This window comes from Oncorhynchus kisutch, linkage group LG26, assembly GCF_002021735.2.
Source record: "Oncorhynchus kisutch isolate 150728-3 linkage group LG26, Okis_V2, whole genome shotgun sequence".
Classification (NCBI taxonomy): Eukaryota; Metazoa; Chordata; class Actinopteri; order Salmoniformes; family Salmonidae; genus Oncorhynchus; species Oncorhynchus kisutch.
This window is the reverse complement of record NC_034199.2, coordinates 20,011,785-20,033,561: the sequence shown is the minus strand read 5'-3', so window position 1 is coordinate 20,033,561 and position 21,777 is coordinate 20,011,785. Positions and strand designations below refer to the sequence as shown.

Here is a 21,777-nt window from a genome sequence, read left to right as displayed (position 1 = left end):
AGCATTGAAGGTCCCTAAGATCAGAGTGGCTTCCATAATTCTTAAATGGAAGTAGTTTGGAACCACTAAGACTCTTCCTAGAGCTGGCCACCCGGCCAAATCGGGGAGAAGTGCCTTCCAAAAACTTCCAGAAGGATTACCATCTGTGCAGCACTCCACCAATCAGGCCTTTATGGTAAAGTGGCCAGACAGGAGCCACTCCTCAGTAAAATGCACATGACAGCCCGCTTGGAGTTTGACAAAAGGCACCTAAAGGATTCTCTGGTCAGATGAACCCAATATTGAACTCTCTGGCCTGAATGCCAAGCGTTACGTCTGGAGGAAACCTGGCACCATCCCTATGTTGAAGCATGGGGGTGGCAGCATCATGCTGTGGGGATGTTCTTCAGCGGAAGGGACTGGGAGACTAGTCAGGATCAAGGGAAAAATAAATGGAGCTAAGTACAGAGAAATCCTTTTTATTGTATTTTTTTGTATCTTTTTCTCCCCAGTTCCGTGGTATCAAATTGGTAGTTACTCTTGTCTCATCGCTGCAACTTCCGTACGGACTCGGGAGAGGCGAAGGTCGAGAGCCATGTGTCCTCCGAAACACAACCCAACAAAGCCGCACTGCTTCTTGACACACTGCCCACTGAACCCGGAAGCCAGCCGCACCAATGTGTTGGAGGAAACACTGTACACTATGCACTGCGCCTTGCCCGCCACAGGAGTCGCTAGTGTGCGATTGGACAAGGATATCCCTGCCAGCCAATCCCTCCCCTAACCCGGACGACGCTGGTTCAATCGTGCGCCGCCCCATGGGTCTCCCGGTTGTGGCCGGCTGTGACAGAGCCTGGACTCGTACCTAGAATCTCTAGTGGCACAGCTAGCACTGCGATGCAGTGCCTTAGACCACAGCGCAACTCGGGAGGCCTGATGGATCCTTGATGAAAACCTGCTCAGGACCTCAGACTGAAGCAAAGGTTCACCTTCCAACCGGACAACGACCCTAAGCACACATCCAAGACAACGCAGGAGTGGCTTCGGGACAAGTCTCTGAATGTCCTTGAGTGGCCCAGCCAGAGCCCGGACTTGAACCCCATCGAACATCTCTGGAAAGACGGAAATAGCTGTGCCGCGATGCTCCCATCCAACCTGATAAAGCTTGAGAGGATCTGCAGAGAAGAACGGGAGAAACTCCCAAAATACAGTTGTGCCAAGCTTGTAGCGTCATACCCAAGAAGGCTTGAGGCTGTGATCGCTGGCTAAGGTGCTTCAACAAAGTACTGTGTAAAGGGTCTGAATACTTATGTAAATGTGATATTTCAGTTTTAAAGTCTTTAATAAATGTGCTAACATTTCTAAAAACCTGTTTTTGGTTTGTCATTATGGGGTATTGTGTGTAGATTGATGAGGAAGAAAACAAATGTAATCCATTTTAGAATAAGGCTGTAGCGTAAGATAATGTGAAAAAAGTCTAGGGGTCTGAATATGTTCCCGAATGCATTGTATATGACCCGCCGAAATAGTGTTAAACTAACACTTTTCAAAGTGTTGATAAACTAACACCCCAAGAGTGTTGGGTCTCCTAACATTATGGGTGTTGTGAATTTGGAATTAAATTAACACTTTATTAGGGCAGATGCTGTTACACTTCCTCAGTGTTAGGAAATTAACACCTGTGGTGTTACCGTAACAGTTTTTTGTTGTGATATAAGACTGTGGGGTGTAAAAGCCTTTTGAGGGAATTTACGTTACCAGTACCACCCATGTCAGTGTTTGCTATTGACAGAGACATGATTGTTGCATTCGATGGCATTGTCTTGTAGCCTTCAGCAAGTGAATGCCTAAGTGAATATTATATCAGAAAAATACAATTCTTTATGACAGTACATTACTTTTATCATAAGGCAATACTTTGACAGCCTTGTTTTACCCTAGCACAGTGTTTTTTTTTTTACCCTAACACTTTTGGTTTGCAGGCAACATTGGCAAGTCACATTATGCTGGCTTGTGTTGTATAATTCCTATTGGAATCCACTCAGATCTAGGATATTAAACAAATGGAACTTTTAATCACCCGCAATCTGCAGTTAGAATGTCTGTCAAGGTAGGGAAGATGGATAAAAGAGACTACCTAAACCATCTAAACTGGAACAACCATCTCAATAATGGGTGAAATTAGTCCAACCACTTACAGATTGAATTAGTGAATTAAAATGTGTTATTTATCTTTGTGTATTATAAGGTCAATGAATCAATGTGCATGCAGAAACATAGATATTAAACAAACTATTCTAAAAAGCAACCTGCAACAAAGCATCCTGGGAAATATGATTATGAGGGCCCTCCCACGTCTTTTTCATTCAGAGTTGACGCGGTAGAGTAACGATTCCACTGGGATTCAAATAACACTTAATTTTTTCACCGCATGTGGCGTCAATTTCAATCCCATAGGTTAACCCCACTTGAACAACACTCCAATATAACACTCGCAACACTTTTTTTTTTTTTTACTTCAACACCAAGATTTTAACACCAGCAAATTTGCCATCTACCTCAAATAACAATGCTGCATGTTGTCATCATATTATATTGTCCTATATAGTAAAACACATCAAATATAATCTAGTTGGCATGTTTTTAACCAACACAACTACAGACTACATTCTGCAAAGTGCTAACACTGAAATGGATACCCAATGCCTTACGATGATTAACTGTGTTGAAAATGTCTGGAGTCTAGTAGGGATTTTTACATTGGTAACCAGGAGCCACTCAAAGACTAAACTATTGTCATATATAAAGCTAATATATTCCCTATTAAATAATCTATATTTTTCTACTTCCCTTTCTGTCTCTCTCTGTCTCTGTCTCTCAGGAGCATCAGAAGCTGTGAGTGTGGAGCGAAGTGCTGGAGCGAGTTCAATCAAGGAGAAAACCCAGTCTGTATCTGCCAGTGTAGCTGGAACCTCGCCCGGGGCACCCAGTAGTAGTACTGGACCAGGAGGTAGTCGAGCCAGCACAGCAGAACCAGTCCTGAGTTTACACTACAGCACTGAGGGAACCACTACCAGCACCATCAAACTGGACTTCACTGACGAGTGGTGAGCAAGCGAGTCTCTGACTCCACAGCTTAAAAGCCCAGAAGCACAACTTTACCCTATTCAAACTTTATGAGCTGATTTCACAGACCCAGGTTAAGCCTACTGCTGGAATGAAAAGCACGCTCCATGGAGATTTTTTATCATTGTGACTTTGTTTTATTATTATCATTTTTATAAGAGCTTAAAAACAAACACAAAAACAAACAAACAAAACGGCCACTATACCAAACATTCTTTAAAGTGAACAACATACACTACATGGCCAAATGTATGTGGACACCTGCTCGTCAAACATGTCATTCCAAAATCATGGGCTTTAATATGGAGTTTGTCCCCCCTTTGCTGCTATAACAGCCTCCACTCTTCTGGGAAGGCTTTCCACTAGATGTTGGAACATTGCTGTGGGGACTTGCTTCCATTCAGCTACAAGAGCATTAGTGAGGTCGGGCACTGATGTTGGACGATTAGGTCTGGCTCACAGTCGGTGTACAATTGATCCCAAAAGTGTTTGATGGGGTTGAGGTCAGGGCTCTGTGCAGGCCGGTCAAGTTCTAGCACACCGATCTCGTCAAACCATTTCTGTATGGACCTCGCTTTGTCCACGGGGGCACTGTCATGCTGAAAAAGTTGGAAGCACAGAATCGTCTAGAATGTCATTGCAAAATAAGATAACATTTGATTGGTCACATACACATGGTTAGCAGATGTTATTGCGAGTGTAGTGAAATGCTTGTGCTTCTAATTCCGACAGTACAGCAATATCAATCAATTCATATCTAACAGGAATGGAATAAGAAGATATACATATACTGTAAATATATGGATGAGCGATGACCGAGCGGCATAGACAAGAATAAATAGATGATATGAAATACAGTATATACATATGAGATGAGTAATGCAAGATATGTAAACATTATTAAAGTGGCATTATTAAAGTAACTAGTGATCCAGTACAGTTGAAGTCGGAAGTTTACATATATTTAGGTTGGAGTCATTAAAACTAGTTTTTCAACCACTCCACAAGTTTCTTGTTAACACACTAGAGTTTTGGAAACAAGGTTAGGACATCTACTTTGTGCATGACACAAGTCATTTTTCCAACAAATATTTACAGACAGATTATTTCACTTATAATTCACTGTATCACAATTCCAGTGGGTCAGAAGTTTACATACACAAAGTTGTACCTTTAAACAGCTTGGAAAATTCCAGAAAATTATGTAATGGCTTTAGAAGCTTCTGATTTACATAATTTGAGTCAATTGGAGGTGTACCTGTGGATGTATTTCAAGGATTACCAACAAACTCAGTGCCTCTTTGCTTGACATCATGGGAACATCAAAATAAATCAGCCAAGACCTCAGTAAAACAATTGTAGACCTCCACAAGTCTGGTTCATCCTTAGAAGCAATTTCCAAACACCTGAAGGTACCATGTTCATCTGTACAAACAATAGTACGCAAGTATAAACATCATGGGACCACGCAGCCGTCATACCGCTCAGGAAGGATATGGGTTCTGTCTCCTAGAAATTGCGAAAAGGGCAAATCAATCCCAGAACAACAGCAAGGGACCTTGTGAGGATGCTGGAGGAAACGGGTACAAAAGTATCTCTATCCACAGTAAAACAAGTCCTATATCTACATAACCTGAAAGGCCGCTCGGCAAGGAAGAAGCCACTGCTCCAAAACCGCCATAAAAAAGCCAGACTACGGTTTGCAACTGCACATGGGGACAAAGATGGTACTTTTTGGAGAAATGTCCTCTGCTCTGATGAATCAAAAATAGAAAGATTTGGCCATAAGGACCATCGTTATGTTTGGAGGAAAAAGGGGGAGGCTTGCAAGCCGAAGAACACCATCCCAACCGTGAAGCACGGGGGTGTCAGCATCATGTTGTGTTGGTGCTTTGCTGCAGGAGGGACTGGTGCACTTCACAAAATAGATGGCATCATGAGGTAGGAAGATGATGTGGATATATTGAAGCAGCATCTCAAGACATCAGTCAGGAAGTTAAATCTTGGTCGCAAATGGGTCTTCCAAATGGACAATGACCCCAAGCATACTTCCAAAGTTGTGTCAAAATGGCTTAAGGACAACAAAGTCAAGGTATTGGAGTGGCCATCACAAAGCCCTGACCTCAATCCTATAGGAAATTTGTGGGCAGAACTGAAAAAGCGTGTGCGAGCAAGGAGGCCTACAAACCTGACTCAGTTACTCCAGCTCTGTCAGGAGGAATGGGACAAAATTCACCCACATTTATTGTGGGAAGTTTGTGGAAGGCTAACTGAAATGTTTGACCCAAGTTAAACAATTTAAAGGCAATGCTACCAAATACTAATTGAGTGTATGTAAACTTCTGACCCACTGGGAATGTGATGAAAGAAATAAAAGCTGAAATAAATAATTTTCTCTACTATTATTCTGACATTTCACTTTCTTAAAATAAAGTGGTGATCCTAACTGACCTAAGACAGGGAGTTTTTACTTGGATTAAATGACAGGAATTGTGAAAAACTGAGTTGAAATGTATTTGGCTAATGTGTATGTAAATTTCCGACTTCATCTGAAGGTAGCAGCTTCTCTGTGTTAGTGATGGCTGTTTAACAGTCTGATGGTGTTGGAATAGAAGCTGTTTTTCAGTCTCTCGGTCCCAGCTTTGATGCACCTGTACTGACCTCGCCTTCTGGATGTATGCAGTAGCGTTAAGATTTCCCTTCACTGGAATGAAGAGGCCTAGCCTGAACCATGAAAAACAACCCCAGATCATTATTCCTCCTCCACCAACCTTTACAGTTGGCACTATGCATTTTGGCAGGTAGTGTTCTCCTGGCATTCTCTAAACCCAGATTCTTCCGTCGGACTGCCAGATGATGAAGTGTGATTCATCACTCCAAAGAACGCGTTTCCACTGCTCCAGAGTCTAATGGCGGCGAGCTTTATACCACTCCAGCCGATGCTTGTCATTGCGCATTGTGATCTTAGGCTTGTGTGTGGCTCTTCGTCCATGGAAACCCATTTCATGAAGCTCCCGACGAACAGTTCTTGTGCTGAAGTTGCTTCCAGAGGCAGTTTGGAACTCGGTAGTGAGTAATGCAACTGAGGACATACGATTTTTACACGCTTCAACACTCGGCGGTCTCGTTCTGTGAGCTTGTGTGGCCTACCACTTCATGGCTAAGCCGTTGTTGCTCCTAGACATTTCCACTTCACAATAACAGCACTTAAAGTCGACCAGGGCAGCTCTAGCAGGGCAGTTATTTGGTGAACTGACTTGTTGGGAAGGTGGCATCCTATGACAATGTCACGTTGAAAGTTACTTATCTCTTCAGTACCGGCCATTCTACTGCCAATGTTTGTGGCAGTGTGCTCAATTTTATACACCTATCAGAAATGGGTGTAGCTGAAATAGCCAAATCCACTCATTTTAAGGTGTGTCCACATACTTTTGACCATGTAGTGTTTGTCTTCCAAATTCAATCAAATATTTCATTTTTTTTGTTTAACTTTATAACATACAAAATCGAAAGGGATGTAACTGCAGTGCCACAAAAAAGTATTTGGCCCCTTTCTAATTTTCTCTACTTTTGCATATTTTCGATGCTGAATGTTATCAGATCTTCAACCAAAGGGAACCTGAGTGAACAAATAACACAACAATTATATACTTATTTAATGTATTTTATAAACAAATTTATGCAACACCAATGCCCAAGTGAAAAAGTAAATGCCCCCTTACACTCAATAACATGTTGTGCCACCTTTATCTGCAATGACTCCAACCAAACGCTTCCTGTAGTTGTTGATAAGTCTCTCACATCGCTGTGGAAGAAATTTGGCCCACTCTAGGTCTGCGCTAGTCAAAGTCCAGCCCTAATCCCAATTGAGATGTGACAGGACTTGAAACAAGCAGTTCATACTTGAAAACCCACAAATGTCGATGACTTACAGCAGTTCTGCATGGAAGAGAGGGTCAAAATTCCTCCACAGCGACATGAGGCTGATCAACATTGACAAATATAGTTGGAGAGCAGGCCATTTTATTTTATTTAAAAAGTTGGATGGAATAGAAACTGTCAGGGCCTGGAATAAATATGTCAAGCTTGGTAATATATTCCTTTTGATTATGTTGACCCTAACCCGAGTGGCGCAGCGGTCTAAGGCACTGGATCTCAGTGCAAGAGGCGTCACTACATTCCCTGGTTCGAATCCAGGCTGTTTCACATCCGGCTGTGATTGGGAGCCCAATAGGGAGAAGCACAATTGCCTCACAGTCGTCTAGGTTTGGCCGGGGTAGGCCGTCATTGTAAATGAGAATTTATTATTAACTGACTTGCCTCGTTAAATAAATGTACAATTTTTAAAAAAAAATTAACGAATATATAGGGAGAGATCTGAACATGGAACCCAATCTGTTAAAACAATTGATTTTGTATGCCTCCTCCAGATTGCTTGGTATCAGTACACACAGGTATTTCATGTTTCTTTGTCCATTTCCCCTTAAATGTACTTTCTAAGCTTGAGAAGTCATGATTAGAAATGGGCATTATTTTAGTTTTCCCCCAATTCCCTTTGAATCTGTATACAGAACCATATGTGTCCAATGGTAGTGAAAGAAATGACAGAGAAAGTTCAGAGGAATAAAGTTAAATGTCATCTGCGTACAATGATATCACATGTTGATCTCCACCAATCTACAGTGGGGCAAAAAAGTATTTAGTCAGCCACCAATTGTGCAAGTTCTCCCACTTAAAAAGATGAGAGAGGCCTGTAAGAAAGAAGAAAATCCAGAAAATCACATTGTAGGATTTTTTATGAATTTATTTGCAAATTATGGTGGAAAATAAGTATTTGGTCACCTACAAACAAGCAAGATTGAAAGGTTGAAAAATTACTCCAACCTAAGTGTATGTAAACTTCCGACTTCAACTGTACAGTCGTGGCCAAAAGTTTTGAGAATGACACACATATTAATTTCCACAAAGTTTGCTGCTTCAGTGTCTTTCGATATTTTTTATTTTCAGGAATACTGAAGTGTAATTACAAGCATTTCATAATTGGCAAAGGCTTTTATTGACAATTACATGAAGTTGATGCAAAGAGTCAATATTTGCAGTGTTGACCCTTCTTTGTCAAGACCTCTGCAATCCGCCCTGGCATGCTGTCAATTAACTTCTGGGCCACATCCTGACTGATGGCAGCCCATTCTTGCAAAATCAATGCTTGGAGTTTGTCAGAATTTGTGGGTTTTTGTTTGTCCACCTGCCTCTTGAGGATTGACCACAAGTTCTCAATAAGATTAAGATCTGGGGAGTTTCCTGGCCATGGACCCAAAATATCAATGTTTTGTTCCCCGAGCCACTTAGTTATCACTTTTGCCTTATGGCAAGGTGCTCCATCATGCTGGAAAAGGCATTGGTTGTCACCAAACTGTTTCTGGATGGTTGGGAGAAGTTGCTCTCGGGGGATGTGTTGGTACCATTCTTTATTCATGGCTGTGTTCTTAGGCAAAATTGTGAGTGAGCCCATTCCCTTGGCTGAGAAGCAACCCCACACATGAATGGTCTCAGGATGCTTTACTGTTGGCATGACACAGGACTGATGGTAGCGCTCACCTTGTCTTCTCTGGACAAGCTTTTTTCCGGATGCCCCAAACAATCGGAAAGGGGATTCATTCGAGAAAATGACTTTACCCCAGTCCTCAGCAGTCCAATCCCTGTACCTTTTGCAGAATATCAGTCTGTCCCTGATGTTTTTTTCTGGAGAGAAGTGGCTTCTTTGCTGCCCTTCTTGACACCAGGCCATCCTCCAAAAGTCTTCGCCTCCCTGTGCGTGCAGATGCACTCACACCTGCCTGATTCCATTCCTGAGCAAGCTCTGTACTGGTGGTGCCCCGATCCCGCAGCTGAATCAACTTTAGGAGACGGTCCTGGCGCTTGCTGGACTTTCTTGGGCGCCCTGAATATGGTGCAATCTTACTGGCAGCTATATCCTTGCCTGTGAAGCCCTTTATGTGCAAAGCGATGAGGACGGCACGTTTCCTTGCAGATAACCATGGTTGACAGAGGAAGAACAATTATCCCAAGCACCACCCTCCTTTTGAAGCTTCCAGTCTGTTATTTGAACTCAATCAGCATGACAGAGTGATCTCCAGCCTTGTCCTCGTCAATATTTACACCTTTGTTAACGAGAGAATCACTGACATGTCAGCTGGCAGGGCTGAAATGCAGTGGAAATGTTTTTTGGGGGATTCAGTTCATTTGCATGGCAAAGAGGGACTTTGCAATTAATTGCAATTCATCTGATCACTCTTCATAACATTCTGGAGTATATGCAAATTGGCATCATACAAACTGACTTTTGTGTCATTCTCAAAAATGTTGGCCACGACTCTGTGTATATATATATATATTTATTTTTTTATTTATTTTTTATTTTTTATTATTATTAATTATTATAATTTATTTTTTATTCCTCTCTCTCCTACATAACTATATGTAATAAATATACACTGAACAAAAATATGCAACAATTAAAAATATTTGACTGAGTTAAAATTCATATAAGGAAATTAGTCATTTGAAGTAAATTAATTAGGCCCTAATCTACTGATTTCACTTGACTGGGAAGGTGAGCATTTTCCCACTGCAGTCAGGTCAAGCACCTGGTGTAGACGACGAACACGCAGATGAGCTTCCTTGAGACGGTTTCTGACAGTTTTTGCAGAAATTCTTTGGTTGTGCAAACCCACAGTTTCATCAGCTGGCCAAGTGTCTGATCTCAGACGATCCCGCAGGTGAAGAAGCCGGATGTGGAGGTCCTGGGCTGGTGTGGTTGCACATGGTCTGCCGTTGGGAAGCCGGTTGGAAGTACTTCCAAATTCTCTAAAACGACGGATGCGGCTTATGGTAGAGAAATTAAAATGAACAATTAACAATTCTCTGGTAACAGCTCTGTTGGACAGTCCTGCAGTCAGCATGCCAATTGCTTGCTCCCTCAAAACATGAGACATCTGTGACATTGTGTTGTGTGACAAAATTGCACATTTTAGTTGCCTGTTGTTGTCCCCAGCACAAGGTGCACCTGTGTAATGATCATACTGTTTAATCAGCTTCTTGATATGCCACACCTGTCAGGTGGATGGATTATCCTGGCAAGGGATAAATGCTCATTAACAGGAATGTAAACACATTTGTGCACAAAAAGAGAAATAAGCTTTTTGTATGTATGGACATTTTCGGTGATCTTTTATTTCAGCTGATGAAACATGGGACCAACACTTTACATGTTGCGTTTTATATTTTTGTTCAGTGTGTGTGTGTGTGTGTGTGTGTGTGTGTGCGTGCGTGCGTGTGTGTGTGTGTGTGTGTGTGTGTGTGTGTGTGTGTGTGTGTGTGTGTGTGTGTGTGTGCGTGCGTGTGTGTGTGTGTGTGTGCGTGCGTGTGTGTATTTATATATATAATATGACTTATGATTCCATTGGTAAGTCCATTGCCCAACTAGGACTAAATGACACTTTATTTATTTTATTAATTACAATTATTATTTTTTTAAATGTATATAAAAAAATCTTACTGAAATACGGAACATACTAAATATCGAGGGAAACTGACCCTTGATGTTCAGATTTTTTTCTCATCAAATAAATCCACAATCTCATTTTGGTGACCATGTTTCTCAGGTGTTCTTTAAGTAAGACTCACCCCCCCCCCCCCCCACACACACACTTTAGGAGCAGCAGAGCCTCCAGTTCCAGGGGCAGTGGAGGGCCCAAACAGTCAGAGGCAGCAGGGGCCGTCCAGACCAGAGAGGGACCCTCGGCAGAGAGCTCTGCCTCAGCGCAGGGTGAGGACTAGAGCAGGCCTAGTGGCCATGATTGTTACTGCACTCTATGGGATACCATGTGTAGCACTGATCTGGTGGGCATGACTTCAAACATTGGATGGTTTTATTCAGTGGGTCACACGAAAACACCATTAGGTCCACTTAGTTTCTGACATTGCCCTGACGTAGACAACTGTTCAGTTATTGAGCCTCATAATGACCACATCTCTCTCGCTTTCTCTCTCCTCCTTCAATACCAGCAGCTGCGGCTGGTTTCGAGCCCTCAAGCCAGAGCAGGGTTGCTGCTCCCCACACCGACCCAGTGTGTGAGGCTGGGGGTGCCTCTTCCAGCACCCAGGGATACATGCCCACCCAGGCCCCAGCACAAGTCTCCTCTGTGGGGGAGAGTTTGACTGCCTCGCCCCTGGAGAGGAGCCAGGTTGTGGGTGCGGAGGACACCTCTGGGGGCTGCAGGAGAGAGCAGCCTGCTGGGGAGGGGGGGTATGGGGGTCCAACAGGACCAGGGGGGCAGGGGGTTCCAATGGGACCGGGTGGGCAGAGCCAACCCTCCCGTAGCAACCAGGATTCAGACGACAGTGATGACGACCCAATTCTTATCCCCTCAGCGAGGTACAGAGGAGGACAGGGACAGAGGTACGACTACAACATGGCAATTCATATACACACACACACACACTATTTTGATGTATATTTTCTCCTTGTTGTGAGGACTCCTTTTCTCTTCTTCTGTGTGGTTTATTACGATGATGATTCTGCTATACACATAGATCAGCGGTAGGCGATAGGATGATCAGGTAACATCTGTGTATTGACAACTTAAACATCTAACCTGCAAGGAGTGCAGTGCTCATAGAAAACTTGTAACTTCCAAAACTACTGCTACCATGAGTCCAAGCAACCCCCTGAGACTACTGTATGTCTATACCTAGAAGGCGTGGAGCTTGTAGTTTTCACCAACATTATTAAGCCTTGTGTGTGGGCACTGTTGCGAAACACTAATCGTGTGAGCATGCATATGCATGTGAGTATCACCACCACAATTTGCTAAGAGGAGAGCTATTAGCTTCATCATCCCTGGCAGGTTACCTAGCGATATCACCAGGGTAACAGGCAACACCAGTGATGCAACAGCCAATGAATGAATGAAGCCCTACAATCCCTGGAGAAAATGTAGATAATGTCTATGGTAATATAGCCAGCTTAGACTGAGTGTAGTACTTAGCTTACTCATTGTTTGCACACAACAAGATTGATAGGATAAAGATGTGTACATACTGTATATACAGTGCATTCGGAAAGTATTCAGACCCCTTGACTTTTTCCACACTTATTACGTTACAGCCTTATTCTAAAATTGTTGAACTATTTTTTTCCCCCCTCAATCTACACACAATACCCCACAATGACAAAGCAATATTTTTTGCAATTGATAAAAAAATATATTAAAAAACGGAAATATCACATTTACATAAGTATTCAGACCCTTTACTCAGTACTTTGTTGAAGCACCTTTGGCAGCGATTACAGCCTCTAGTCTTCTTGGGTAGGACGCTACAAGCTTGGCACACCTGTATTTGGAGAGTTTCTCCCATTGTTCTCTGCAGATCCTCTTAAGCTCTGTCAGGTTGGATGGGGAGCGTCACTGCTCAGCTATTTTCAGGTCTCTCCAGAGATGTTTGATCAGGTTCAAGTCCGGGTTCTGGCTAGGCCACTCAAGGACATTCAGAGACTTGTCCTGAAACCAGTCCTGTATTATCTTGGCTGTGTGCTTAGGGTCGTTGTCCTGTTTAGAAGGTGAACTTTCGCCCCAGTCTGAGGTCCTGAGCGCTCTGGAGCAGGTTTTTATCAGGGATCTCTCTGTACTTTTCTCTGTTCATCTTTCCTTTGATCCTGACTAGTCTCCCAGTCACTGCCTCTGAAAAAACATCCCCACAGCATGTTACTGCCACCACCATGCTTCACCATAGGGATGGTGCCATGTTTCCTCCAGACGTTACACTTTCTTTGACCTCATGGCTTGGTTTTTGCTCTGATATGCACTGTCAATTGTGGGACCTTATGTAGACAGGTGTGTCTTTCCAAATCATGTGCAATCAATTGAATTTACCACAAGTGGACTCCAATCAAGTTGTAGAAACATCTCAAGGATGATCAATGGAAACAGGATGCACAAGCTCAATTTCAAATCTATTTCGTTTTTTATTTTTTTATTAATTTGCAAATATAAAAAAAAACCCGTTTTTGCTTTGTCAATATGGGGAATTGTGTGTAGATGAGGGGGGAAAAGATTTAATACATTTTAAAATAAGGCTGTAACGTAACAAAATGTGGAAAAAGTCAAGGTGTCTGAATACTTTCTGAATGCACGGTACAAAACAACAAGAACACCTGTTCCTTCCATTACATAAACTGACCAGCTGAATGATACAATTCCTTATTGATGCCACTTGTTAAATCCACTTCAATCAGTGTAGGTGAAGGGTAGGAGACCAGTTAAAAAATGATTTTTTAAGCCTTGAGACATGGATTGTGTATGTGTGAATGGGCAAGACAAAAGATTTAAGAGCCTTTGAACGGGGTATGGTAGTAGGTGCCAGGCGAACCGGTTTGTGTCAAGAACTGCAATGCAGCAGTGTTTTTCACCCTCAACAGTTTCCTGTGTGTATCAAGAATGGTCCACCGCCAAAGGACATCCAGCCAACTTGACACAACTGTGGAACCCTTTCAACTCCTTGTGAGTCCATGCCCCGACGAATTGAGGCTGTTCTGAGGGCAAAAAGGGTGGTGGGGGTGCAACTCAATACTAGGAAGGTGTTCTTAATGTTTTGTACACTAGACACTAGATAGATATATGATAGATAGATGATAGATAGATAGATGCTTAGTATTCACTTCCTTCTCTGCAGATATAGAGTGAAAGATATTAACTGTCAATACTGTATATAACTTGTGTGTGTCTCTTTGTGTCGCTGCGTCTGTCGGCGTGTGTCAGACGCTCTGCTGCGGCCCGTATCCAGGAGTTGTTTCGTCGGAGGAAGGAGAGGAGAGAGATGGAGGAGAGCGAGACCCAGAATATCAGGAGACCTTCAGTCAAAATGGTCTACAAGGGACACCGCAACTCCAGGACTATGGTACGCTAATCTTCACTTCCCGACTTCGGTTACTTCTGGTCCCTCTTTTACAGCTGATTCTAGATCAGCTCACTTCTACCTGAGCCCCTACTGAAAACATCATGCGAAGAGCAACAAACTCATCATGGGCCAGATCAAAAGATTCTATTAGGACTCTCTGAAGAACTGTGACAATTGTTGCTGAGTGAACTCTCGTCCTGGTTTAATAGAGTAAGAAAGATATACACTACAGTTCAAAAGTTTGGGGTCACTTAGAAATGTCCTCGTTTTTGAAAGAAAAGCTCATTTTTTATGTCCATTAAAATAACATCAAATTGATCAGAAATGCAGTGTAGACATTGTAAATGACTATTGTAGTCGGAAACGGCAGATGTTTTATGGAATATCTACATAGGCGTACAGAGGCCCATTATCAGCAACCATCACACCTGTGTTCCAATGGCACATTAGCTAATCCAGGTTTATAATTTTAAAAGGATAATTGATCATTAGAAAACCCTTTTGCAATTATGTTAGACAGCTGAAAACTGTTGTTCTGATTAAAGAAGCAATAAAACGGGCCTTCTTTAGACTAGTTGAGTATCAGGCACACCTGTTAATCGAAATGCATTCCAGGTGACAACCTCATGATGCTGATTGAGAGAATGCCAAGAGTGTGCAAAGCTGTCCTCGAGGCATAGGGTGGCTACTTTGAAAAATCTCAAATATATTTTGATTTGTTTAACACTTTTTTTGGTTACTACATTATTCCATATGTGTTATTTCATAGTTTTGATGTGTTCAGTATTATTCAACAATGTAGAAAATTGTAAAAATAAGGAAACCCTTGAATGACTGGTACTGTGTGTGTATATATATATATATATGTAGAGCATTCAGGAAGTATTCAGACCCCTTGACTTCTTCCACATTTTGTTACGTTACAGCCTTATTCTGAAATGGATTAATACATATTGTCCATTGTCAATATACACACAATACCCCACAATGACAAAGTGAAAACAGTCAGACCCTTTGCTATGAGACTTGAAATTAAGCTCAGGTGCCTCCTGTTTTCATTGATCATCCTTGAGATGTTTCTACAACTTGATTGGAGTCCACCTGTGGTAAAATCAATTGATTGCACATGGTTTGCAAAGGCACACATCTGTCTATATAAGGTCCCACAGTTGACAGGGCATGTCAGAGAAAAAAACCAAGACATGAAGTTGAAGGAATTTTCCGTAGAGCTCCAACACAGGATTGTGTCGAGGCACAGATACCCAAACATTTCTGCAGCATTGAAGGTCCCCAAGAACCTCCATTATTCTTGAATGGAAGAAGTTTGGAACCACCAAGAATCTTCCTAGAGCTGGCCGCCCGGGTAAAACTGAGCAATAGGGAGAGAAGGGCCTCGATCAGGGAGGTGACTAAGAACCTAATGGTCATTCTGACATAGCCCCAAGTTCATCTGTGGAGATGGGATAACCTCCCAGAAGGACAACCACCTCTGCAGCCACTCTTCAGTAAAATGCACAAGACAGCCTGCTTGGAGTTTGCCAAGTCTCTGATTGTCCTTGAGTGGCCCAGCCAAAGCCTGGACTTGAACCCTTTCGAACATCTCTGGAGAAACCTGAAAATAGCTGTGCAGCGACACTCCCCATCCAACCTGATAGAAAAAAATGTATTTAATCCATTTTAGAATAAGGCTGTAACTTAACAAAATGTGGAAAAGGGGGAAGGGGTACTTTCTGAATGCATTTAACGTTAATTTATCTACGCCAATGATTTGTGTGTTTTCTGTAGATTAAGGAGTCGTGTTTCTGGGGAAACAACTTTGTGATGAGCGGTTCAGACTGCGGACACATCTTCATCTGGGACAGACACACGGGAGAGCACCTGATGCTGCTGGAGGCCGACAATCACGTAGTCAACTGCCTCCAGCCACACCCCTACGACCCCAGTGAGTTGTATTTATTTTGTATTCCTTATTTTACCAGGTCCGTTGACTGAGAATACTTTCTTATTTACAGCAATGGCCCAGGGAAAGTAACAAAACATAGTAAGAATAATAGTTAACATACACAATGTATAAGCATGCAAATGTTTTTTTTTATAAAAACCTCAAATCAAGCATAGAATCATAAGAAACAAACACATTCTCAGTGATTTCCACAACCAGTTGGAGTAGCCAGCCAATTAGTAAAAGTTGCCAACCATGCTTCCAGGGCCCGTGTTAAGAAATGTATGCCGAACAAACTCTATTTTGGTGGCCTCTGGTACATACCAATGCTAGATTGTATTTTTTAACTGCTACTACCAGAAAATGACACTGATTAAATTGTTAACACTTTTACAGTGTTAGTTTTATCAGCTGTTGTACAATATGATATAAAACACAGGATAAATGTAATTTTGACTCCACTCGGCACATAAATAATCCTTTAAGAGTCTGCTGACTTCCACAGGCTTCAGGCTTCCTTAAAGAGGTATTTTGTCAGCTATCTGCAATACAGGTATGAAGCAGGTGTTAAACATGGACTTTGCTACACAGAAAGTAGCCATTGACTACTCCGTTGTCAACACTTTGATTTAAATCAGTAGACCTATATCAATATCTTTTAAAAGAATTCAATCTGTTTTCTTTTATCATATTTTGGACCAGAGTGAGGCTCACTCTCCACTGCAGTGAGGAGAATTTCACCGTCTTCATAGAATGTTTTCATAAGTTATCTGCAGATAATCTCCCCAAAAGACTACCAGTATGCAAATTAGGAAGCCAAATGAACGTCTCTCTTACCGATGCTATTTCGGTAGGCTGCTGACAAGTCATTTACTTTAATGCCAACCCAATCAATCCCTATCCCAGTCTGCTGTTCCCACATGCTTCAAAAGGGCCACCATTGTTCCTGTTCCCAAGAAAGCTAAGGTAACTGAGCTAAACAACTATCGCCCCGTAGCACTCACTTCTGTCATCATGAAGTGCTTTGAGAGACTAGTCAAGGATCATATCTCCTCCACCCTACCTGAAACCCTGGACCCACTCCAATTTGCTTACCGCCCAATTGATCCACAGACGACACAATCGCAATCACACTGCATACTGCCCTAACCCATCTGGACAAGAGAAATACCTATGTAAGAATGCTGTTCATCGATTACAGCTCAGCATTTAACATCATAGTACCCTCCAAACCCGTCATTAAGCTCGAGACCCTGGGTCTCGACTCCGCCCTGTGCAACTGGGTCCTGGACTTTCTGATGGGCTGCCCCCAGGTGGTGAGGGTAGGAAACAACAACTCTACCCCGCTGATCCTCAACAATGGTGCGTTCTCAGCCCTCTCCTGTACTCCCTGTTCACCCATGACTGCGTGCACGCCTCCAACTCAATCATCAAGTTTGCAGACGACACTACAGTGGTAGGCTTGATTACCAACAACGATGAGGCGGCCTACAGGGAGGAGGTGAGGGCCCTCGGGAGTGTGGTGTCAGGAAAATAACCTCACACTCAACGTCAACAAAACAAAGGAGATGATCGTGTACTTCAGGAAACAGCAGAGGGAGCACCCCCCTATCCTCGGCGTACGGCAGCGTAGCCTAGTGGTTAGAGCGTTGGACTAGTAACCGGAAGGTTGCAAGTTCAAACCCCCGAGCTGACAAGGTACAAATCTGTCGTTCTGCCCCTGAACAGGCAGTTAACCCACTGTTCCTAGGCCGTCATTGAAAATAAGAATTTGTTCTTAACTGACTTGTCTAGTTAAATAAAGGTAAAAAATATAAAAAAATAAAAATAAAGGTACACATCACAGACAATCTGAAATGGTCCACCCACACAGACAGCGTGATGAAGAAGACGCAACAGTGCCACTTCAACCTCAGGAGGCTGAAGAAATGTGGCTTGTCACCGAAAACACTCACAAACTTTTACAGATGCACAATCGAGAGCATCCTGTCTGGCTGTATCACCGCCTGGTACAGCAACTGCTCCACCCACAACCGTAAGGCTCTCCAGAGGGCAGTGAGGTCTGCACAAAGCATCACCGGGGGCAAACTACCTGCCCTCCAGGACACCTACACCACCCGATGCTACAGGAAGGCCATAAAGATCATCAAGGACATCAACCACCCGAGCCACTGCCTGTTCACCCCGCTATCATCCAGAAGGTGAGGTCAGTACAGGTGCATCAAAGTTGGGACCGAGAGACTGAAAAACAGCTTCTATCTCCAGGCCATCAGACTGTTAAACAGCCGTCACTAACATTGAGTGGCTGCTGCCTACATACTGACTCAAATCTCTAGCCACTTTATAATAAAACATTGGATGTAATAAATGTATCACTAGTCAATTTAAACAATGCCACTTTATATAATGTTTACATTATACCCTACGTTACTCATCTCATATGTATATACTGTACTCTATACCATTTACGGCATCTTGCCTATGCCGCACGGCCATCGCTCATCCATATATTTATATGTACATATTCGTATTCATTCCTTTACACTTGTGTGTGTATAAGGTAGTTGTTGTGAAATTGTTTGATTACTTGTTAAATATTACTGCACGGTCGGAACTAGAAGCACAAGCATTTTGCTACGCTCGCATTGAAATCTGCTAACCATGTGTATGTGACCAATAAAATTTGATTTGAGGTAGTCGTGGGCGACGCAAATTGCTTAAAACTGTAGGGAGAAGGCAGAATGCCACCTAGAGTTTGACAGCTAGCTAGAGGCTAGAGCTGAACTGCCTGTGGTAGCTACTAGCTAGCTAATTCATTCACTTCAGTCGAGAAGGAGTGAAACATTAGCTAACGTTACATTTCTGTTACACTACTAGCTCAGCACTGGGAATAAACACTAGTTGTTTTTTTCCCTCTTCTGTTAAGTCAAATAGCAGTTACTTTGCCAGTTACATCAGTCAACTAAAGAGTAGCCAGTTTCTGCTCTGCTTGTTTTTACAACTTGGAGAAAGCGCACAACACACACACTTACAGCAGCTGCCTCTGTTCAACTCTACCCCTTGCCAGTCTTAAGGCAGCCTTTCCTTCACACAGCCTGTCCGCAAGCTCTGGTGGTGTCCACCCTGTCCTAAATCTCAGCCTATCCAACCACTCTTAGGCATACGCATTGCAATAACGGTGTGAGTAACACACACCTACCCTAGTCTTATCCCTACATCTAGTCTTACAGATACACCTCAACCACACCCCTGCGACCCCAGTAACACACACACCTTCCCTTGTCTCACCACTATACCCACACCCCTACGATCCCAGTGAGTCTTTTTAGCTACATATTCAGGCTTGTGTAGAGAGCCAATAACACCCTACCTGATTCAGAGGGGTTGGGGTAAATGCGGAAGACACATTTCAGTTGTACAACTGACTAGGTATCCCCCCTTTAACTGTATCATACCCTATTGCCAATCATTTGCGTCTCCTGTCTGTTCCAGTTCTTGCCTCGTCAGGGATCGACTACGACATCAAGGTCTGGTCACCTCTGGAGGTGTCTCCATCGTTTAACAGAGTCCTAGCTGACGAGGTATGTTTGGTAAATTATTTATTCAATCTTAATGGCAGACGAGCAAGTAGACTGGTGTGCACTTCTGTCATCCAGTAGAGGGAGTGGATTCCCCACTGTGTGGGACTTCCCCTCTTCTCCATGAGCTGTCACAACAGCTGACTGGGGATGCCTTGCCCCAGGAGGCTTACCCATCCTTCTCTGTTATCTTCTCTCTATCCTCACTCCTCCCCCCCCCCATGCCCTCTTCTTTCTCCATCACCCCTTCTCCCTCTCACCCGTCCCACTCCATACTCGTCAGTGATAGAAACCACATTCTCTTTGATGCTTCTGACAACCGAGATTATGAATTCAGAGATCAACTACAAGGTTCACTGGTATATTTCACCCTCTCTCTTTCTCTCACACTTATTCTCTCTGTAGGTGATCACGCGTAACGAGTTGATGCTAGAGGAAACCAGGAACACCATCACAGTCCCAGCATCCTTCATGCTGCGAATGCTGGCCTCCCTTAATCACATAAGAACGGGTACACATGCTCATTCACTCAGTTACATTTTGCTTGTAGTTTAGTGATATGAACTATATTTTGTGGCATTTGCAAATTGGTTAAAATGGTGCATTGAAAAGCAGTTGGCCAATGAACCAATAGAAAGTGCATGTGGAAGTATTTATGTTCTTATCGATGTACTTTGGGACCCTTGAGCCTGGGCTGAGTAAACCGCTTACCACCGGGAGGTTAACTGGTTCATTCACTCAATTACCAGCACCCAGTTATGACGCTTCCACTACAGACCCCACAAGCTAGGTACAGTAGGAAATGGGATTTAGGCTGTGTTCATTAGACACAAAATGGAAGAAAACTGTCTGAAGTAGGGTAGAATTACCTGGACATTTTTGTTTTCCGTGTGCCTTAATGAACATAACCCCGGGGTTTATTACACACTTTGTTTTTCATTCCTTTCCTCAGATCGCTTGGAGGGTGACCGCTCAGAAGGTTCTGGACAGGAGAACGAGGATGAGCAGTAGCTGCTCAGATGCCATTTTATTTGAAAAATACATCAAACACTTTTCTGTTGCTCTAAAAAGCACTTGAAGATCTTGAGATTTGTACAAGTATTATGTAGAATACTTCCTTTTCTGAGCATTAGTTACATTTGTAGCCCTCTTCTTTTTTTAAGATGACTTTCTTACTGGTGTGTCTGTATGAGAACTGCATCGAGAAAAATAACTGTGTGAATGCAAGCGCAAAGCCAGGCAATATATATATATATAAAGAGGGGAATATTATTTAGATGACTGGTGCGTGAGGATGTTTAAAGTGCAATATTATTTTTGTCAGGAGAAAATGGAGCTTTGATCAGTGTTACGATGTGACATTTCTTATTTGTAGTGCAAGGCTGAGAACTCATGTTTATATACCGTATTTGCAGTTGTGCATGTAAACATAAGAATTATGCTTTAAATAAACCATGCTGTTGTTGAAAAATGTCTACGTATGCCTGTCACAAAGGTATAAGTATGTCTTGTGATTCTGTCCTGTAACAGTTATTACACAGGACAACTGAACTCTCTGCGTTGTTGAAGGATCCACACAACAGTTTAGGGATCCTGAATGTCGCCCAGGTTACAGGACAGATGGCTTGTGTAGCTGTTGGCTGAAGCACGAACACAGTATGGCCCGTTTACTCCATAATGTATAATTAGTTTTAAAAGAGAGGACTATATACTGGAATAGAGAAAGTGACTGGTAGCAGGATAAATAATCGTGCTAACAAGGCTGAAAAGTGACTGGTAGCAGGAATATAGAACTACTTATGGTAATATACAGTATACAAAAAATTAGGAACACCTTCCTAATATTGAGTTGCATCCCATTTGCCCTCAGGACAGCTTTAATTCATTGGCATGGACTACAAGGTGTCGAAAGTGTTCCATAGGGATGCTGGCCCATGTTGACTCCAATGCTTCCCACAGTTGTGTCAATTTGGCTGGATGTCCTTTGGGTGGTGGATCATTATTGATACACGGGAAACTGTTAAGCGTGGAAAAACCCAGCAGTGTTGCAGTTATTGACACTCAAACCGGTGGGTGCGCCTGGCACCTACTACCATACCCCATTCAAAGGCACTTAAATATTTTCTCTTGCCAATTCACCCTCTGAATGGCACAGATACACAATCCATGTCTCAAGGCTTAATACTTATTTAA

At 42.7% G+C, this 21,777-nt stretch overlaps 1 protein-coding gene across 9 annotated transcripts in view; it reads left to right on the top strand.

Annotated features, from left to right (window-relative positions):
- Positions 1-21,059, top strand: part of LOC109870876 (DDB1- and CUL4-associated factor 6) — a 73,360-nt gene extending 52,301 nt beyond the window's left edge. For 4 of the 9 annotated variants that reach the window (XM_020461563.2, XM_031805365.1, XM_031805364.1 and 1 more), the window contains 9 exons: positions 2,861-3,086; positions 10,821-10,933; positions 11,173-11,566; positions 11,701-11,727; positions 13,926-14,064; positions 15,850-16,006; positions 19,499-19,587; positions 19,990-20,095; positions 20,537-21,059. In XM_020461563.2, coding sequence (XP_020317152.1) covers positions 2,861-3,086; positions 10,821-10,933; positions 11,173-11,566; positions 11,701-11,727; positions 13,926-14,064; positions 15,850-16,006; positions 19,499-19,587; positions 19,990-20,095; positions 20,537-20,595 — 1,310 coding nt within the window. In that variant the 3' untranslated portion in view covers positions 20,596-21,059. The remainder of the gene's footprint in view (positions 1-2,860; positions 3,087-10,820; positions 10,934-11,172; positions 11,567-11,700; positions 11,728-13,925; positions 14,065-15,849; positions 16,007-19,498; positions 19,588-19,989; positions 20,096-20,536) is intronic. The other 5 variants (XM_031805367.1, XM_031805363.1, XM_031805366.1 and 2 more) reach the window with 3 other exon arrangements.
- The last annotated feature ends 718 nt before the right edge of the window (positions 21,060-21,777 follow it).